Source organism: Mytilus trossulus, chromosome 14, assembly GCF_036588685.1.
Source record: "Mytilus trossulus isolate FHL-02 chromosome 14, PNRI_Mtr1.1.1.hap1, whole genome shotgun sequence".
Classification (NCBI taxonomy): Eukaryota; Metazoa; Mollusca; class Bivalvia; order Mytilida; family Mytilidae; genus Mytilus; species Mytilus trossulus.
Window position 1 is genome coordinate 55,775,413 of NC_086386.1, and position 20,265 is coordinate 55,795,677.

At 32.6% G+C, this 20,265-nt stretch overlaps 1 protein-coding gene across 1 annotated transcript in view; it reads left to right on the forward strand.

Moving 5' to 3' along the window:
• The window catches only part of LOC134695819 (CUB and sushi domain-containing protein 3-like), a 49,479-nt gene extending 29,214 nt beyond the window's left edge, over positions 1–20,265 (forward strand). Inside the window, exons 9-14 of the mRNA XM_063557246.1 lie at positions 3,596–3,775; positions 8,120–8,299; positions 13,122–13,301; positions 14,619–14,795; positions 16,687–16,860; positions 18,046–20,265. Of these exons, the coding sequence (XP_063413316.1) occupies positions 3,596–3,775; positions 8,120–8,299; positions 13,122–13,301; positions 14,619–14,795; positions 16,687–16,860; positions 18,046–18,179 (1,025 nt within the window). The 3' untranslated portion in view covers positions 18,180–20,265. The remainder of the gene's footprint in view (positions 1–3,595; positions 3,776–8,119; positions 8,300–13,121; positions 13,302–14,618; positions 14,796–16,686; positions 16,861–18,045) is intronic.

Sequence of the window (20,265 nt, forward strand, 5' to 3'; positions counted from 1 at the left end):
CGATTTCTTATATTAGGTTATTTTTTTATTTCGATATTTCCTCTTTTTCTCCTATTAGTTCAACAAAAAAAAAAATTAACAAAAATGTATGCATCTTCCAGAGGCATATTTTAGCTTAAATAAACGTTGACTCCATTTTTTTATTTCATTTTTCTTTTAAGTATATGATAAAGTTCATTTTTGAAAAAATATAGCCAAATCCTATATTAGGGAAAAAAAATAATTTATACCCAGGAGCCCCCTTAATTTGTACTGTTGTAATATTGTTTGCAAACTTAATGTAACATAATAATTTATTTGGTCTCTTGTATATTATGGAGATCGTGCTATGGTAATCAAGTAAGCATTTCCCCGTCACATAAGCAGTTACGAATAAAACTAACCCTGTTGTTCGTATTAAGGAATAACTGTTAGTACATAGAATTCCGATATCAATTAGAGTTGTCAATAGATAAAGTGCACTAAAGTATAGATATCTCTATACATAAAGATATGTTAATCTAGAACACATTGCCATTTTGTATTGTTGTAAAAATAACTAGTCTTAATCTTGTTGTAAAGGTCACATGTGCCAGTCCTTCCTCAGTTGCCTTTGCGAAAATATCTTTACAGACGGGTTCCAATTATCAAGATACCATACGATACGCATGTAATACCGGTTATGAACGCACCTCTGGTATAATGGTTCGGACCTGTAAGGCGGATAAAACTTGGAATGCAAGTCCTGTTTGCTCTAAGTACATATCTCCCATAAACAGTTATCGTTCATTGCTCTCTTACAATTGAGAGAAAAACAAGGATCGATAACTGTGCATAGGAAGTGGATATAGGCAAATGTAGTGAACTATAGAGTTCGTAATAGGAAGATGTTACGAAGTGACATAAATGACGTCCCTATCATATATATTATCATATATATATATATATATATATATATACAACTCGTCTAACCATCAACCCAACAATGTTAGATCTGTAAATTTGCTTTCGCAAATTTTTGGTTCTTCCCTCGCCGGGATTCGAACCCATGCTACTGTGATATCGTGACACCAAATCGCCTGCACTGCAGCCGTCCCGCTAGACCACACGACCACCTGGGCTCTCAATAAAGAGCTTTCGGTGGCCATATGTTACCTTTCCACGTCAGTTTTAATCTAGCGGCGTACTACAGTACATGATATATAAGGCATGAAGATGTTATTGTTACAGATCAGCTAAATTATCTATAGTAAAGGATCCTACAAATTAATGTAAGATACAGTCACAGAAAATAATTATATTCATAAGTACGTCTGAGTCAGTGACAACCCTACAACAGATGTATCCATCGGATCGCAATCAATGATGTTGATACATGGTTGTGTACACAACTCGTCTAAACATCAACCCAACAATGTTAGATCTGTAAATTTGCTTTCGCAAATTTTTGGTTCTTCCCTCGTCGGGATTCGAACCCATGCTACTGTGATATCGTGACACCGAATCGCCTGCACTGCAGCCGTCCCGCTAGACCACACGACCACCTGGGCTCTCAAAAAAAGAGCTATCGGTGGCCATATGTAACCTTTCCACGTCAGTTTTAATCTAGCGGCGTACTACAGTACATGATATATAAGGCATGAAGATGTTATTGTTACAGATCAGCTAAATTATCTATAGTAAAGGATCCTACAAATTAATGTAAGATACAGTCACAGAAAATAATTATATTCATAAGTACGTCTGAGTCAGTGACAACCCTACAACAGATGTATCCATCGGATCGCCATCAATGATGGTGATACATGGTTGTGCACATAATGTATATACAACTCGTCTAAACATCAACCCAACAATGTTAGATCTGTAAATTTGCTTTCGCAAATTTTTGGTTCTTCCCTCGCCGGGATTCGAACCCATGCTACTGTGATATCGTGACACCAAATCGCCTGCACTGCAGCCGTCATATATATATATATATGTATATCCCTATTGAATCACACTATTAATATATATATATGAAGATATTTCAGGACAGTTTATTCGTTTGAAGAAACAACTCGGACGATATCAAGTTTCAATGAAATGTGCTAAATAATGAATAGAATAATAACATGTGTAATATATTATCAGATTATTACATGGCATTTTTCATATCGCATGTAGTATCAGCCCTAGGTTCAATATCAGCCAAAGAGCCGCATGGCTCGAGGGCTGATATTGACCGAGGGCTGATAATACATGTGATATGAATAATGACAAGTTATGATCTTTTTATCATATGCTTCAACAGTAGAGAAAAATAACAGATTCGTATGTTGATACTTTTACGTGGTTCCCGAAAAGAAGTTGAAATAGTAAAATGTTCACGGACGTCGGACTCAAAACTTGATACATTCAATATGAAATCTTTCTATCATATGTCTCAACAGAGAGATAAAAAAAACATTTTATATGGACGAATCGACAAAAAATAATTTAACAAATTATATATATAATGAACATTGTTTGGAAAAGTCAACTTTTTTTAAGTAGCTTTCTACATTATGTTTCAGAAAAACTTAAAAAATGCATTTATTTAATATATTTTTAATTTTTGTTTTAATCTAATTTAATTACTTTACACAGTATACTTTCCAGTGTTCAAATAATTGTTTTGTACACTACTTTGTTATGTTTTTCACTGAAAACGTAGCATTGAGGTGTATTTTCCGGAATTTGCCGAGTATCACCGGAATGCAATGTGATAACGTTACGGAAAGGCATGTGATAACAATTGAAGCATATGATAAACTTTTCATATCAGCTCGCTAAGCACCAATTCGAAAAATATGGAAAATACTTTAATTTTATGCTATTATCATACGGTAAAAATCATATGTTATTTAGTCTAAGTATATGATAAATTTATTTATCCCAATCAAAATGCAAACTACGTAACAATTTGTTAAAAAAATTAAATCACATGAATATAGTTGTTGCCTTTATTTTTGGGTTTTTTTTTTACAACTTTCCTTGTTGTAAATTCTTAAGAGTTTTAAGGCAATAATACCACACATTTTTATTTTTATATGGAAACAAAAATTGCAATAACACTATAAGTTAACGCGATACGATTTATTATTTATTATCAAGGGATTACATAAACAAAAGACATAATGGAACAGAAGGGTTGGCTAGGCGGCTAAATAATTACGTTTCTCCCCTGACTTCTTTTTTGCTGGCAGAAAATCCATTTCGTAAATAGATGTCCGTTTCCTTATGCAAATGGTATAAATACACGTCTTCTAAGAATTGCGACATAAAATTCGCCAACAGGGTAAATTGTGTCTTATTTACTGTCCACGAAAACAAACCTTTAAAATATATCTCTTGCAGTTCTGTAGTAAGCCTGTTGCAAGGCAAAATATATTTTGCTATCAAACATGCCATCATTCTCGAGTGGCAGTCGAAATTTCACGCCCTTCATTACGTTCGTTCTATCTTTCAAATCCACCTTTTGTGTTGATTGTTAATTTTTTTTTTCAATTTGAAATATTTGCCACTGGACGTAAATCACTCATTAATCAATCAAACAAAGTCAAATTGTTAAAATATAACATTCTTATCATTGTAGCAAAAGTTACATGCCAAAATCCTTCTGCAGCTTCATTTGCCTCACTAGAAACACAGACGGGTTCAAAGTATCTTGATACTCGAATATACAAATGTAATACCGGTTATGAACTGGCATCCGGTAATTTAGTTCGGAAATGCAAGGAGGATAAACAATGGGATGGAAACCCTCCGGTTTGTAGTGAGTATGCAATATATCTTAAACAATCAATACTGATTCTCCGAAGATCTGAACAGGTAGTTTGTATAGAACTCGGTGATAAGTTTAAGTTTAAGTTTAATTTTAAGTGTTGCAATATATATTGTTTGCAAACTTAATGTCATATAACAATTTATTTTGTCTTTTGTATATTATGGAGATCGTCCTTTGGTAATCATAAGTAAGCATTTCCACGTCATATAAGAAGTGACAGATAAAACTAACTCTGTAGATAATTAGAATTCCGAAATCAATTACAGTTATCAATAGATATAGTGCACTAAAGTATAGATGTCGCTATACATAATAATATGTTAATCTAGAACACAATACCATTTTGTATTGTTGTAAAAATAACTAGTCTTAATCTTGAAGTAAAGGTCATATGTGCAAGTCCTTCCTAAGTTGCCTTTGCTACAATATCTTAACAGACGGGTTCCAAGTAATCTTGATACTGTACGATACACATGTAATACTGGCTATGAACGCACCTCTGGTATTATGGTTCGGACCTGTAGAGCAGATAAAACTTGAACTGAAAGTCCTGTTTGCTGTGAGTACCTATCTCACATGAAGAGTTATCTGTCATTGCTCTCTTTCATTTGAGAGAAAAAACAAGGATCGATAACTGTGCATGGTAAATGGATGTAAGCACATGTAGTGAACTATCGTGTTCGTAATAGGAAGTTGTAACGAAATGTCGTGAATGTCGTTCCTATCACATATATGTATATCCTTATTATATATATATATCTATATGAAGATATTTCAGGTCAGTTATTCGTTTGAAGATACAACCCGTAAGATATCAAGTTTGAATGAAATGTGCCTAATAATGAATAGAATAAAAATATGTGTAATATCATTATTAATCCCAATTAAAAGGCAAACTACGTAACATTTTTTTTTTTTAAATCATATGATAATAGTTGGTGCCTTATGTTTTTGTTATTTTTTTGTTATTTTGTACAATTTTCAATATCGTAAATTTTTTTAAAGGTTTTTAATCAGAAAAAAATAACTCGTCCATTTATTCGATTGAAATTCAAAGAAAACATCTTTAACGCACAACTTAACTTCCGACACAAAGGATGTGAAGTTCTGTTAGTTTATATGAGATAATATTACATAATATTTAATATGATTCTTATTTTTGTTAATCATATTAACAGGGGAAAGAGAGAGCAAACGATTATTCGAAATACATTCCTTTCAAATTGTCGAATAATCATTTGCAATTCCCCCGCAAAAAAAATATCATGAAACGAGAGAAAAAAAAGCACCCGTCTTTTATAAGGTTGAAATGATAAAAAAGAAAATTACTAAGAGACTTGTGTTTTTCACATACGGAAACAAAGTTTGTGTTTCTAGTTTGTTGGGCATGAAAAGAATATCACACTATGATCTGATCGGTAAAATGGAATACAATTTCTTGCAAATTTTTACTGAATATAATATTTTGAGACGGTATAATAAGTTGTTAGTAGTTATCATATTTCAGATAATGCACATTGTAAGGCTTGTCATGTCGTGAAGCACACCGTGGGGTTTTATATGACAAGAAAAAACTTAAAATATTTATACCATCTCAACTTTTTATTCAATGTATCTAGACGTGCCAAACAGATACAGTGCAACATTTTTGTTTGTCCCTAAAGAACATTTAAAAAAGGTTTATTTTGTCAAATTCATATAGTTGCGAGGAAAAACAAAAGTTATTAAGTTTTATTAAAGCAAGAAAGTGAGTGTTAACAGCATTGCAATTTTTTTCACATTATCTACCTAATGTTATTCTTGTCACAGGTTCATTCAGAATATGTCTGAGATATACCAATCAATAGATGTTGTCCAATGTCTCATGTTATTAATTGACATATTTGCACCACAATTACTTAGTAAGTTGCAATGTACGGACTTTTATAGTTTGTCCTTATGATGTACTGTTACATCACTTTCCTAGGTTATGAAAATCAGGAGGAGCGTGTAACCAGTGGTTGTCGTTTGTTGCTATGTAACATATTAGTTTTTTGTTTATTTTTTTGTACATTAGTAAGGTTGGGTTTTTTATTTAAATTGTTTTACATTTGTCATTATGGGGCCTTTCATATCTGATTATCGGTATGGGGTTTGTTCATTGCTAAAGGCCGTACAAGGAGGGAACTATAGTTGTAATTTTTTGTGTCTTTTAGTCCCATGACTTGAGGTGTCTCAATGGCAATAATAACACACATTTTTATTTGCATATGGAAACAAAAATTGCAATGACACTATAAGTTAACGCGATACGATGTATTATTTATTATCAAGGTATTACATAAACAAAAGACATAATGGAACAGAAGGGTTGGCTGGGCAGCTAAATAGTTACGTTTCTTCCCCGACTTCTTTTTTGCTGGCAGAGAATCCATTTCGTAAATAGATGTCCGTTTCCTTATGCAAATGATATAAATACACGTCTTCTAAATAAAGGCAACAGTAGTATACCGCTGTTCAAAACTCATAAATCCATGGACAAAAAAACAAAATCGGGGTAACAAACCAAAACCGAGCAAAAAGCATTAAATATAAGAGGAGAACAACGACACAACACCGAAACGCAACACACACAGAAACTGACCAATCATCAGACAAAACACCACGAAAATAACAAATATAACATGAAAACCAAATACATGAATTTGGGATAGACAAGTACCGTGCCACGTCTTATCTCAATATCTCAAAAATAAGAGAAAACACAAACGACTCAACGTTAAAATGCAACACACAGAGAAACGATCAATAATATAACAATGACCATCTTCCTGACTTGGTACAGGACACTTTTAAAGGGGAATAAAAGTGGTGGGTTAAACCTGGTTTTATGGCATGCCAAACCTCGCACTTTAATGGCAAAGTTAAATATAATATTGAAATGACAACATAATATTACAGGACTACAATACAAATAAATAGGAGGACATATTAGACACAGAAAAACATGATTAATAGATTAGAATCACGACATAAAATTCGCCAACAGGGTAAATTGTGTCTTATTCACTGTCCACGAAAACAAACCTTTGTAATATATCTCTTGCAGTTCTGTAGTAAAAAGTAAAATCACAAAAATACTGAACTCAGAGGAAAATCAATTAGGAAAGTCCATAATCAAATGGCAAAATCAAATAACAAAACGCATCAAAAACGAATGGACAAGAACTGTCATATTCCTGACTTGGTACAGACATTTTCAAATGTAGTAAGCCTGTTGCAAGGCAAAATATATTTTGCTATCAAACATGCCATCATTCTGAGTATTCATATATATAACCATATCAATGATAATTCATGTAAGGACATAAGTGTTGACTATTAAGCAGGTGGTACCCTCTGGCAATTAAAACTCCACAAGCAGTGGCATCGACCCAGTGGTTGTAAATAAAATCTTCATAGATACCAGGATTAAATTGTGTATTCACGCCAGACTATTTAAAGAGAGGGCTGCCGTCTTCAAACTGTAAGTGCTTGTCCCAATTCAGGAGGGGCCTATTATTCAGTGGTTGTCGTTTACTTCTTTGTAATATTTTTTTGTTTTTTATTCATTATTTTGTACATAATTTATTTTTTTCTCATTTGAATTGTTTTACATTTGTCATATCTCTGCCTTTTATAGCTGATTATCGGTAAACGTTTTGTTCATTTTTGAAGTCCGTACGGGGACCTATAGCTGTTAATTTCTTTGTCCTTTAGTCTCTTTACTTGAGTTGTCTCATTGGCAATAAAACCAATTATCTTTATTTTTGAAAACAAAACTGCAATGACACTATACATTTTTAAGTTTATGCGGTAAGATTTATAATGTATTGTCAATGGATTATTAAATAAACAAAAGACATAATGGAACACAAGGGTTGGCTGGGATACAGAATTACGATTCTTCCTTCACTTTTCTTTTGCTGGCAGTAAATCCATTTTGTAAATAGATGTATGTTTATCTATTCAAAAAGTATAAATGCACGTGTTCTAAGAATTGGGAGGTAAAATTCACCAACCATGTAAGTAGTGTTTAATACATGTTGCACAAAAACAAACCTTTGCAATAGATCCCTTGCAGGTCCGTAGTCAGCCTGTTGCAAGGTATAATGTCTTTTGCTATTAAGAATGCCATCACCTTCGAGTGGCAGTCGAAATTCCATGCCCTTCATTACGTTCGTTCTTTCTTGCCAATCCACCTTTTGTGTTGATTAGGTTTTTTCCGGGAGTTAAAATACTTGCCGCTGGACATAAATCACTTATTAATCAATCAAAAAAAATTGTTATAATATAACATTCTTATCATTGTAGCAAAAGTTACATGTCAAAATCCTTCTGCAGCTTCATTTGCCTCACTAGAAACACAGACGGGTTCAAAGTATCTTGATACTCGAATATACAAATGTAATACCGGTTATGAACTTGCATCCGGTAATTTAGTTCGGAAATGCAAGGAGGATAAACTTTGGGATGGAAGTCCTCCGGTTTGTAGTGAGTATGCAATATATCTTAAACAATCAATACTAATTCTCTGAAGATCTGAACAGGTAGTTTGTATAGAACTCGGTGGTAAGAGTGATATGTGATAATCAGATACATTCTTTGTCGATGACAATTCAAAACTCTTCAAATCTTTCCAGAAAAAAAAATGATCTCATTTTCATCACTTGTTAACATTAAATGAGCCACATGTCGATTTAGGTATCTGACCACCCGTAAAATACTATATATGAATCTTATGTGTAATGTTATTTTCTTTGGTGTTAACATGAGTATTATTGATACTTTAAGTGTTTATTTATTACTTTTTATTGCTGCAATATTGTTTGCCAACCTAATGTCACATAAAAATTCAGTTTGTCATTATTATATTATGAAGCTTGTCATATGGTAATCATAAGTAAGCATTTCCACGTCATATAAGCGGTTACGAATAAAAGTAACTCTGTAAATAATTAGATTTACGAAATCAATTACAGTTATTAATAGATAAAGTGCACTAAAGTATAGATGTCGCTATATATAATAATATGTTTATCTAGAACACAATACCATTTTGTATTGTTGTAAAAATAACTAGTCTTAATCTTGTAGTAAAGGTCACGTGTGCAAGTCCTTCCTCAGTTGCCTTTGCTACAATATCTTCACAGACGGGTTCCAAGTATCTTGATACCATACCATACACATGTAATACCGGTTATGAACGCACCTCTAGTATTAAGGTTAGGGCGAATAAAACGTGGAATAAAAGTCCTCTTTGCTGTGAGTACCTATCTCACATGAAGAGTTATCGGTCATTGCTCTCTTTCAATTGAGAGAAAACAAGGATCGATAACTGTGAATGGGAAATGGATGTAAGCACAGGTAGTGAACTATGGTGTTCGTAATAGAGCTTTCTTACAAATTGATATAAAAAGGAGATAATGTTACAATATATTCTAAACATGGAGTAGTCAGACGAAAAAATTGCCCCTAAAAGACTAAAAACCGGCCCCTCTCCACTCTTTAATATTACAATGTTGCAGTGTTTAACCTAAGAAAATGTCAAAGCTAAGACAGTGTCTTCTTCCCTAATAGAAACTGAAATACTTCCCTGATTCAAAATTTGCAACGCTCAAAATAATAAAATGAAAATTAAGAAAAAAAGATGATTTTCCTTCTATGCCATATGCTGGGGCTCGTTTCAGAACTTTTGCATTATAGCCTCTCCTCTGATAATATTCAGTAATATTCATTGACCCCCCCCCCCCCCTAAATGTATTTTTATGATACACCTGAGCAATGGAACGGTTATTTTAGCGTATAATTGCGGTTTTGACTAGAGTCCTGCATGATCATTCATGAAATATTAGCCACTGGACGATGAGTGGCCGGCAACTTTGCGTCTATCTTCCAAACATGTGTACTGTCATTATGAAATCCACAATAAATATGGTACAAAATTGTAGATTTATTTTCTTGATATACAAAGTCTTTTTATCTGGATTTTTTCAACATTACTTTTTAAAAACATTGTAGCATCATTGTTTTAGCAAATTTCGATATTCCACTTTGACATTTTGCTGAAAGTGTACTGTAACAAATAAGAATAAATGTGAATCTTGTCGTTAAATTTAGACTAACGTACTTTAATAATGTCATTGAAATGATAATCGTGAAACTCGTGCTAAAACCATTCCCGCGGAGTGTGTGTACTCGTTGTTTACGTAAGTAATGTATCGGACGTAAGGGTATTTGACACTTTTTTTCTCTGTTTGATTATATTAAAATCGTTTATATTTTGCGCTATCATTTTTTTTTTTTAAATAAATTTGATTTAGAAATGAATGCTGTGTTACTGGATAAAACACATACTCTTTTTAAATTAACTGTTATTGTAGAAATGAAATACGTGCTCCCTTTACGTTCGTTCGTACCTTTCGTCAATTTGTAAGCTCTAATAGAGGTAACCGGTGAGATCACGAACCGACGAATAATGACGAACGAACGTATTAGGAGCAGTGATTTTCATATTGGGTAAAGTTTATCAAAATCGAATAATCGACTAAAATACCCCTTGACACCTCACAAAGTTCCCTTTATTAGAAAACAACGATATAATACGAGCTTTCAAGTATAAGGATGGATATAAAAGACTATGTTTCTTTAACTTGTATACCGGAAGTGCCTATGTACGGATCAAAAAGAAACAGTATGTTTAAATGTATACCTGTGGTGGTCACCTTCTTCACTTTTAATAGTCACATGGAATGATAGCATGATTTAATCATGGGGACACGCGATTGATTATCCACGGTGCATGTGTTTGAAAGAAAAGCATATAGAAGATATTGAATATATATTTGCTCAAAAATAAATATTCTAACTAGTAGGGACCGACCATTTTAGTTGAGAAAAAAAATTATGCGGCGCGACAAACTATTTTTGTTTTACATTTAGAACTATTTTTTTGTGGTACAGATTATCCAAGATAAGATTTGTTTCCCTTAGAATTCAAAATCAAATATATTATTTTCAAAAGAACCCCCTCCCTCTCCCCCGCGCCACATTTTCATATTAATCTAAAATTTCTTGCAAGGGACTGTAATGGACACTGCCCCTTACATATTTGTAACCAATAATATAAAAAAACTAGTTAGACACCCCACCCTCATTTTCCTCGGTCTTTTTCCTATATATTATTTTATATTGCAGTTAAAGCGGGTATCGATCATCTATCTTTGAGGAGGGTATAAGGAGGCAATCATTCTGAGGGGACCGGCCTGGTATATTTGGTTAATCAGATTATTTCTTTAAAAAAAATTCCAACTGCTACACGCAAGATTATTTATTACACATGTATCATTTTACCGTATAATAGAATTTGGAAGCCAGTTTACTTTAGTTGGGAGCTAGCATATTTATAACTTTTATTTTCCTGACCAACAAATTTATTGACGTGACCTACCATCTCCGGTCCTAGAATCAAAGGGTCGTCTGCTAACCCACATTTAGTATGCAGTGTTGTTGGTATTATTTAGTATATTTGGTCCGGGAAAAAAGAATAGAACGCCGAAAAGAATTGGAACTTTTAAATACGATGGAATTATAAAATTATATTATTATATCTCATTTAGTTATACATCGTTTCTTCTGCGAAAGAACACATAGTATATATATATGAAGTGTTCTGTTAATTATTTGGTATTTGATTTTTTTCTTTTTTCCATGAGTACAAAGCGTAGATGGAATCTCCCCTTTTTTGTTATTTATTTCATTCTAAACAATGATTTGAATTAATACAATGAAAATTAACAATTTGTATGAGAGCGAGGAAGGAAGTGTTGACAGCTTTGCGTTGTTTTTCCTATTATGAACTCAATGTTATCATTGTCAATAAACTCATAATAGATACCAGGATTAAACTTTGTATGTCTGCCAGATGCTCGTTTCGTCTACGAAAGACTCATCAGTGACGGTCAAATACAAAAAAGAACGAAGTTGAAGAGAATTGAGGACCAACATTCCAAAAAGTTTGCCAAATACAGCTAATTTAATATATTATTGAGTTAGAATAGCCTTAATATTTCAAATATCAAAAAGTTTGGTTAACAATTAATTAATATATATATCACCATATCAATAAAAATTCATGTCAGCACATAAGTGTTGACTACTAGGCTCGTGATACTCTCTGGCAATTAAAACACCACAAGCAGTGGGATCGACCCAGTGGTTGTAAATAAAATCTTCATAGATACCAGGATTAAATTTTGTATTCACGCCAGACGCGTGTTTCGTCTAGACAAGACTCATCAGTGACATGTTCATTCAGAACATTATGAGATACGCCAATTAATAGATTGTGTCACAAGTCTTCGAAGTTATAGGAATAAGTTTGAAAAAAACGATAGCTGCGTCCACAATCTATACACGGAGAAAAATGAATTTGTTTTATGTTACTATTTGACACATTTGCACCACAATAATACTAAGTAAGTTACAATGCATGGACTTCCATAGTTTTTTTTGTGTAGTACTGTTACACCACATTTCCAGGTATTTAAAGAGAGAGCTGCCGCATTCAAACTGTATGTGCTTGTCCCAAGTCAGGGGGAGCCTGTTATCCAGTGGTTGTCGTTTGTTGCTATGTAACATTTTTTTGTTATTTATTCATTATTTTGTACATATTTTTTTTTTCAATTGAATTGTTTTACATTAATTTTGTCATATCTGTGCCTTTTATAGCTGATTATCGGTAAATATTTTGTTCATTTTTTAAGTCCGTACAAGGACCTATAGCTGTTAAATTATGTGTTCTTTAGTCTCTTGACTTGAGTTGTCTCATTGGCAATAAAACCACATATTTTTATTTGTATATGAAAAAAAAACAGCAATGACACTACATATTTTTAAGTTTATGCGATAAGATTTATAAATTATTTGTCAATGGATAATTAAATAAACAAAAGACATAATGGAACACAAGGGTTGGCTTGATTACGATTCTTCCTTCACTTTTCTTTCGCCGGCAGTAAATCCATTTTGTAAATAGATGTATGTTTATCTATGCAAAAAGTATAAATGAACGTGTTCTAAAAATTGGGACGTAAAATTTACCAACCGTGTAAGTTGTGTTCAATACACGTTGCACAAAAACAAACCTTTTCAATAGATCCCTTGCAGGTCCATTACGTTAGTTCTTTCTTGCAAATCCACCGTTTGTGTTGATTAGTTTTTTCTGGGAGTTAAAAAACTTGCCACTGGACATAAATCACTCATTAATCAATCAAAAAAGACAAATTGTTATAATATAACATTCTTATCATTGTAGCAAAAGTTACATGTCAAAATCCTTCTGCAGCTTCATTTGCCTCATTAGAAACACAGACGGGTTCAAAGTATCTTGATACTCTAACATACAAATGTTATACCGGTTATGAACTAGCTTCCGGTAATTTGGTACGGAAATGCAAGGAGAACAAACTTTGGGATGGAAACCCTCCGGTTTGTAGTGAGTATGCAATATATCTCTTAAACAATAAATGCTAATTATTTAAAGCTCTGAATAGGTAATGTATAACGTTCTGTGGTTTGAATTGTATGTGTTCATCAGGTACAACCATGGTCGATGACAATTATAAACGAATCATATCTTTCCAATTATTCTCATTTTCAATATTCAAACACAAATTAGCTACAACTGAACTCGATTGAAAATTTGACCACCTCAAATTAACTTAATTTATACTGCACTCGTTCTATTCAAGCAGTCAAAATGCGTTGACTGTATATTTCTATGTCATATATAGTCACTGACCCGATATCACTTTTCCTGTCCACTTTTCCTCATGATTATCTAAATAGAAGTTGCCGAAATAATATTTAATTATTCATACGACATCTTCAATCTGTTCTTGTTTCCAATGCATACAACGATGCGTAGAACGACTCGACCTCGTTTGTTTTTGCAATCATTGGAAAAACATATTTCATTTGTTAAAATATTTTGTTTGCCACCTATAAAACATTATGTTTTATGCTTATTGTTGATATTTTAGTCCATTCTCAAACGATTTCGTTCACCATCGAGTGCGAGTTTCAACAGGTAAATGTACATTTCTTTGTGTTGTATATTTCTCCGGGAGCATGATATGAAGCCTTTTTAAATGGGATTTCCCCCAATATTTAAATCAAATAAATAACCTTAACGCATTAAACAACAATTGAAAAAGTTTTTCCATTAGATTGCAGTATAAAGACAATAATTGTGCATTGACTTGACATATCAACGATATAAGGATTCGGCCCGAAACGGTGAAATAGCTCGGAACAGCCTCGCATATCTCCGTTTCTAAGCCTCATTCTTATATTGTTGATTTGTCGAGTAAATGCACGTTTTATGTCTATATACATGTACAAGAATGTACGTATTATGTGTAATGGTGTTTTCTTTATTACTAACGTGAATACAAGTGAATACAAGTGCGGTAACACCTATGTTATACTTTTTTCCGAAAATTATACATATTTGCTCGGATTCTTTTATTTATACATCATTCTTAGATTCGTTTAATATTTTTTTTATCTAAATTTTCGTTCATTAATACATTTTTGAGTTAAGTGTGACAGTCATGCTTACGGAACAAGTGCACACTTTTTTATTTAAGATAAAGCTCAATCCCGCCTATGGGTGTGTGATATTCTCGCTGTATTGAAAACACATTGGTTACCTTGCGCTGTGTTCTGCTCTTTCGTCGCGATGTTGTCCCTATTTCCATTCTCATTTTGATCAAATTTTTAATGGGGAATTGTTTTTTATCTTATGTAGCAAAGGTTACCTGTCAAAACACATGGCTAGTGGCTTTTTCAACTGTATCTACAACTGGTAATCAGTATCAGGACACAGTTACATATACATGTAACACTGGCTATGAACTAACATCTGGTAATTTGGTTCGCACATGTATGGAAAATAAAAATTGGAGTGGAAACCAACCAGTTTGCAGTAAGTATTATCTGGGAAGTACAAAACAAAACTTCCTGAAATAACTCAATTTATAGATTTAAGGGATGACTTTACACTATACGATGGTTTTAAACTTCTTTAAACAACATATCCCCCTTGACATTTCGAAAAATTTCTGCTGTTATTGCATACAACAAAATGTCATAAATTGTTATAAGTAGTATTACGAGTTTAGTTTTCCGATCTTGTGTTTCATTATTGCGTATTTATTTCTATAAGTTTACTTCTGCGTAACCAAAGCGGACCTAATAAAAGTTAGGTTAAGTGATCTCAAAGTAGACCAAACAAAGCAGCCAAAATAGAACCATTGCAGCAATAAGAATAAAACGAGTCTTAATTTGTTTCTGAAGTTATGAAGGATTCATGAAGATGAAATACCATTCGGTAGACTTGCTGACTTTGTGATATAAGAGAGGGACGAAAAATACCAAAGTGACAGTCAAACTCATAAATCTTAAACAAACTGACAACGCCATGGCTAAAAATGAAAAAAACAAACTGACAACGCCATGGCTAAAAATGAAAAAAACAAACAGACATACAAAAGTACACATGACACAACATAGAAAACTAAAGAATAAACAACACGAACTCGACCAAAAAACTAGGGGTGATCTCAGGTACTCCGGAAGGGTATGCATATCCTGCTCCACATGATATATATAATGCATAACGATATCCGTGCAACTTAATTTATAATTGCAAAAAAAGCTTTAGTTATTTTAAGAATAATTGCTTGGTAACGTATTTTAAAAATCTTCAGAATCAATTATCAAAAATAAGAATAATTTATTAATATGCAGTTTGTTTCGGAGTATTTTCGATTGAGTAAATACACTTCTCAATATCTTTACAATCTATAATATGATATTCAAATGAGAAATATGTCTTTTATAGCCGACTATACGGTACAGCTTTTTCTCATTGTCGAATGGCGTACGATTGCATATAAATGCTTACATCTTACATCTTTTTCAGTTGAACTGTTTGAGCCCATTTTCTTTGATAGATATTGAATTGATTCGAGCGGTACTGATGAGTCTCACGTGTGCTGCGAGAAACTTGCGTCAGATATACGAATGTATAATCATCGCATCTATCATTGTAGTTTATCATGTCTATAGTTAATCTTAATCATAAAAATGTAAATAATTATAAACAAAAATCAATTCTTCCTTGTAAATTTTGTAATTAAAATCGACAGGAAATTATATATATTACATGTGATAAGTTAGTTTTGTTTCTCTAAGTTCTGCTTTAATTCTACTAACATGCCTCAGATTTTTTAAACCCTTGCAAATAATTTTGTTAAATCTAAAACAATATCAAGTAAAGATAACAGGTTCTATAGTATACCGCTGTTCTAAATTCATTGCGAGAAAACAACAGAACAACAGAAACATCGAAGTGCAACAATATACTCTATTATACTTAGAAATGGGCTATTTGATAACAACTGCCTTATTCCTGATTTTGTACAGGACATTTAAAAACAAATGGTTCATTTGACCTGGTTTTTATGGCATGTAAGACCTCCTGCTTATATGGAAATGTTTAAAAGATATCGATATTGTCAACACTTGTTTGTAGGGAACATATTGCTAAGTCTTTAGTTTTCTATGGTGTGTTTTGATCGTTTTACGTTTTTTGCCATGACATTGTCAGTTTGCAATCGACTTTTTCAAAGATCACATTCACATTGCAAACTCCAAAATAGCGGTTACGTCCTCTTTACTACGCTAAGCTACGTTGACTTTATGATAGTTTAGCTAAGCAACGTCACCACTGTTTCGGAGTTTGATTTACATTGGTATCTTCCTCCTCTCTTTTGTAATTTATACAAATATTAATTTATTGATTATACTTTTAGCAATTACCTGCCCAGATCCTGGTGAAAGTGACCATGTTACAAGGCAATTGAATGGAAATAATCCTACAGAAACCGTAGTGTATAAGTGTGACTCCGGATACGATTATTTCTCTGGAAATACGACTAGAGTATGTGGAAGCGATGGTCAATGGTCTGGTAAAAAGCTAGTTTGCAGTAAGTGTTTTCAAGTCAAAAATAGTAAAGACTGTGCGACATGTTTCATTTCATGACTCAATGGTTTTCTTATGTAATGTGGTTCCCTGGTATCTTCCAATTTGACGATGATCTACTGTTTAACGTCCATTGGAATATAAAATAGATATCCAGGGGGAGAACATATGCATTGATATGAAAATAAATACTACTTTTTATTAAACGGGCAGGATTTTTAATGTGTTGTTTACAAGTTCAAGTACAAGATAGCAAATGGTTCGAAAATGGTTTGTTTTTGTGTTACATATTTGTTTTTCGTTCATTTTTTTACATAAATAAGGCCGTTAGTTTTCTCGTTTGAATTGTTTTACATTGTCTTATCGGGGCCTTTAATAGCTTACTATATGCGGTATGGGCTTTCCTCATTGTTGAAGGCTGTACGGTGACCTATAATTGTTAATGTTTGTGTCAGTTTGGTCTTTTGTGGATAGTTGTCTCCTTGGTAATCATACCACATCTTCTTTTTTATATTCTATGTAAACAACGACGCGTTGAACGACTCAAACTTATTTCTTGAAATCGCAAATGATGGAACAACATTATTTAAATCAAACGGTTAACGAAAACACAATAAACAACAATTGATTTTTTTTATCGCAGTATGAAGACAATAATAGTTGAGAGCCTCGCAATTCCCTGCTTCTAAGCCTCGTCCCTGTATTCTTGATATGTCAAGTCATTTACACTACGATGATCATGTACATGGTGTGTAAGTGACATATTATGATGTATAGCGGGTCAGTAAATTCCATATGGGTTGAGAGCGAAGCTAGAATTTCCATGGGGAATTTACCGACCCCCATATATACCGTATTAGGTTACTAGCACACCGTGTAACGAATTTATCTTACCGACTATCATTACATGTGGTATTTTGATTAGCGTCCTTTCAAAATGATCAGGTCTTCATTATTTGGTATTAAGATCCTACTTCCATTTTTCTATGCAGAAAACAAATGCCACAAAAAATTTTTTTAGCTTTACATTAGTTAATAAATTTTATTTCAATCGTTCATTTCATATCACTACATGTAGTCCTTAAACCAATCATATCCCTATAAATGTATAGGAGGTAAGATGATGGTCTATGTATACAATAAATAAAATACCACATTTTGGAGTATATTTTTTTCTCGTCTATTTCAGGGGCTTACCTTGCAGTGTCAAATGAACAGAGCAATTATATCATTGCTGCAACTATCAGTGGATTATTGCTCATACTTGCAATCATAGTGATTTTCTTATTTTGTTATTTCATAGTACGAAAAAAGAAAAATTAAAAATGGGAAAATGGACTGCAAATCGTCAAGTGAAATGCATTCCTCCCATAGACTATAATATCTTCTTCATAAACAAAAAGAACCACAACAGTTTTTTGGTTTTGATGTTATTTTGGGTTTTTATGCCCCACCTACGATAGTAGAGGGGCATTATGTTTTCTGGTCTGTGCCTCCGTTCGTTCGTCCGTCTGTGCGTCCGTCCGTCTGTTCCGCTTCAGGTTAAAGTTTTTGGTCAAGGTAGTTTTTGATGAAGTTGAAGTCCAATCAACTTGAAACTTAGTATACATGTGCCCTATGCTATGATCTTTCAAATTAAGATGCCAAATTAGAGTTTTGACGCCAATTTTACGGTTTACTGAACATAGAAAATGCAAATTTCAGGTTAAAGTTTTTGGTCTAGGTAGTTTTTGATAAAGTAGAAGTCCAATCAACTTGAAACTTAGTGTATATGTTCCCATTGATAACATCATTCTAATGCTAATGCCAAATAAGAGAGTTTATTCCAATTTCACGGTCCACTAAACATATGAAATGAGAGTGCGAGTGGGGCATCCGTGTACTGTGGACACCTTCTTGTTTGTAATGTTTTAATGATGTTCGCTACTCTGTTTTAAAAATATCAAGCTTAATTAAACACTGTTATAAATTTATATTGTATAAATGAAAGAATCAACAGAGCAGAAAACTATGAAGGGTCAGTGTGCTTGTTTTAAAGATATAAGCTTTTAAAATTTGGCAGGGAATGAGTATCTCTATATTTGTCATACATTAACATTAGTCCAGTCAATCTAGCATAATTTTACCCTAACCAGAAAGTAAATGCAACAGAATATTTTTGAGTTTTAATCTCTATTAGCATTATACCCAAAATATACACAGAAAAAAGTCCCACAAAATCTGACTTGAGGTAGAAAATAAATCACCATTTAAAATTCCTCTAAGGGTTTTCATTGGAAAGGGAGATAACTCTTGCAAAAAAAGCAGAAATATCAATAAAAATTGATATAAAATTATAACTTTACCACTTCTATTCATCAGAATGTATTGATTCTTGATTTTTTAGCGGTATTTAGGGTATATAAAAAAAAACACTCTAAAGGTGTGTTCATTCAAGCTATAATCTAGATTTCGTAATTCATTAGTTGATCATTTTTTTGAATTTTTCAACATGTCAAGGTAAAGAAATTTACTAAAAATAATTAAGCATGTATTCTTCTTTTTGTGGTTTAAAGATTCTTCAGATAAGTATTAACGATGCTGAAAAAATATAATTATACAGATATAAACAATGCCTAATTTTTAAATCATTTTGGTCACAAAGCCTCAAATTAGCAATTTCTTTTATGAAAAACGCACAATAAAAAAGAAAACTACACATAACACTTATGTTTTGTACATTGTATGAGCAGAAGAATATATAATTTGGTCAAATACTTATAACCTCATTAAAGTATTATACTTTAAATAAAGAAAATCAACCAGAAGCTGACCAAAAATACTCATTTTTGCAGAATTATCTCCCCTTCCAATGTTAATTTCCATAGGAAAAGTTAGATTTTATTGGACTTTTTTGTGTATATTAAGGGCATATTTCTATAGATTAGACCTAAATATTTTCTGTTGAAATTATTTTTATGTTAAGTCTTAGTTTGACCGGACTACATTGGAACCTTTTCTTTAAATTTTAAAAGAAAAATGAAAAATTAACAAGGATTTGATAAAATCTTCAAATAATTGCTTTTCAAGCTTTGCGTAATCAAAATATGAGAAAAGTCGGGGTTTGTAGGCAAACTTGTTTAATGGCACTACGTACTTAAAACTTGGCAAACATTCAAAGCAAGAGAGCAGAGAGTAAAGTGGGTTAGAAAATATAGATTGGAGATAGTTCTCTATTCACCAATATTTGAAGAAATAAGGAAGACGAGTGAGATGGATAAAAGAACAGGATATTTGGATGAGGATATTATTATACAAATGCTACAGAATTTTATCTACATTTTATAGCTTATCAAATGATCATACGGTTATTGTTTATAATTGTTATTATCCTTGCAGATGTATCATAAAGGTTTACTACATTTGTAAT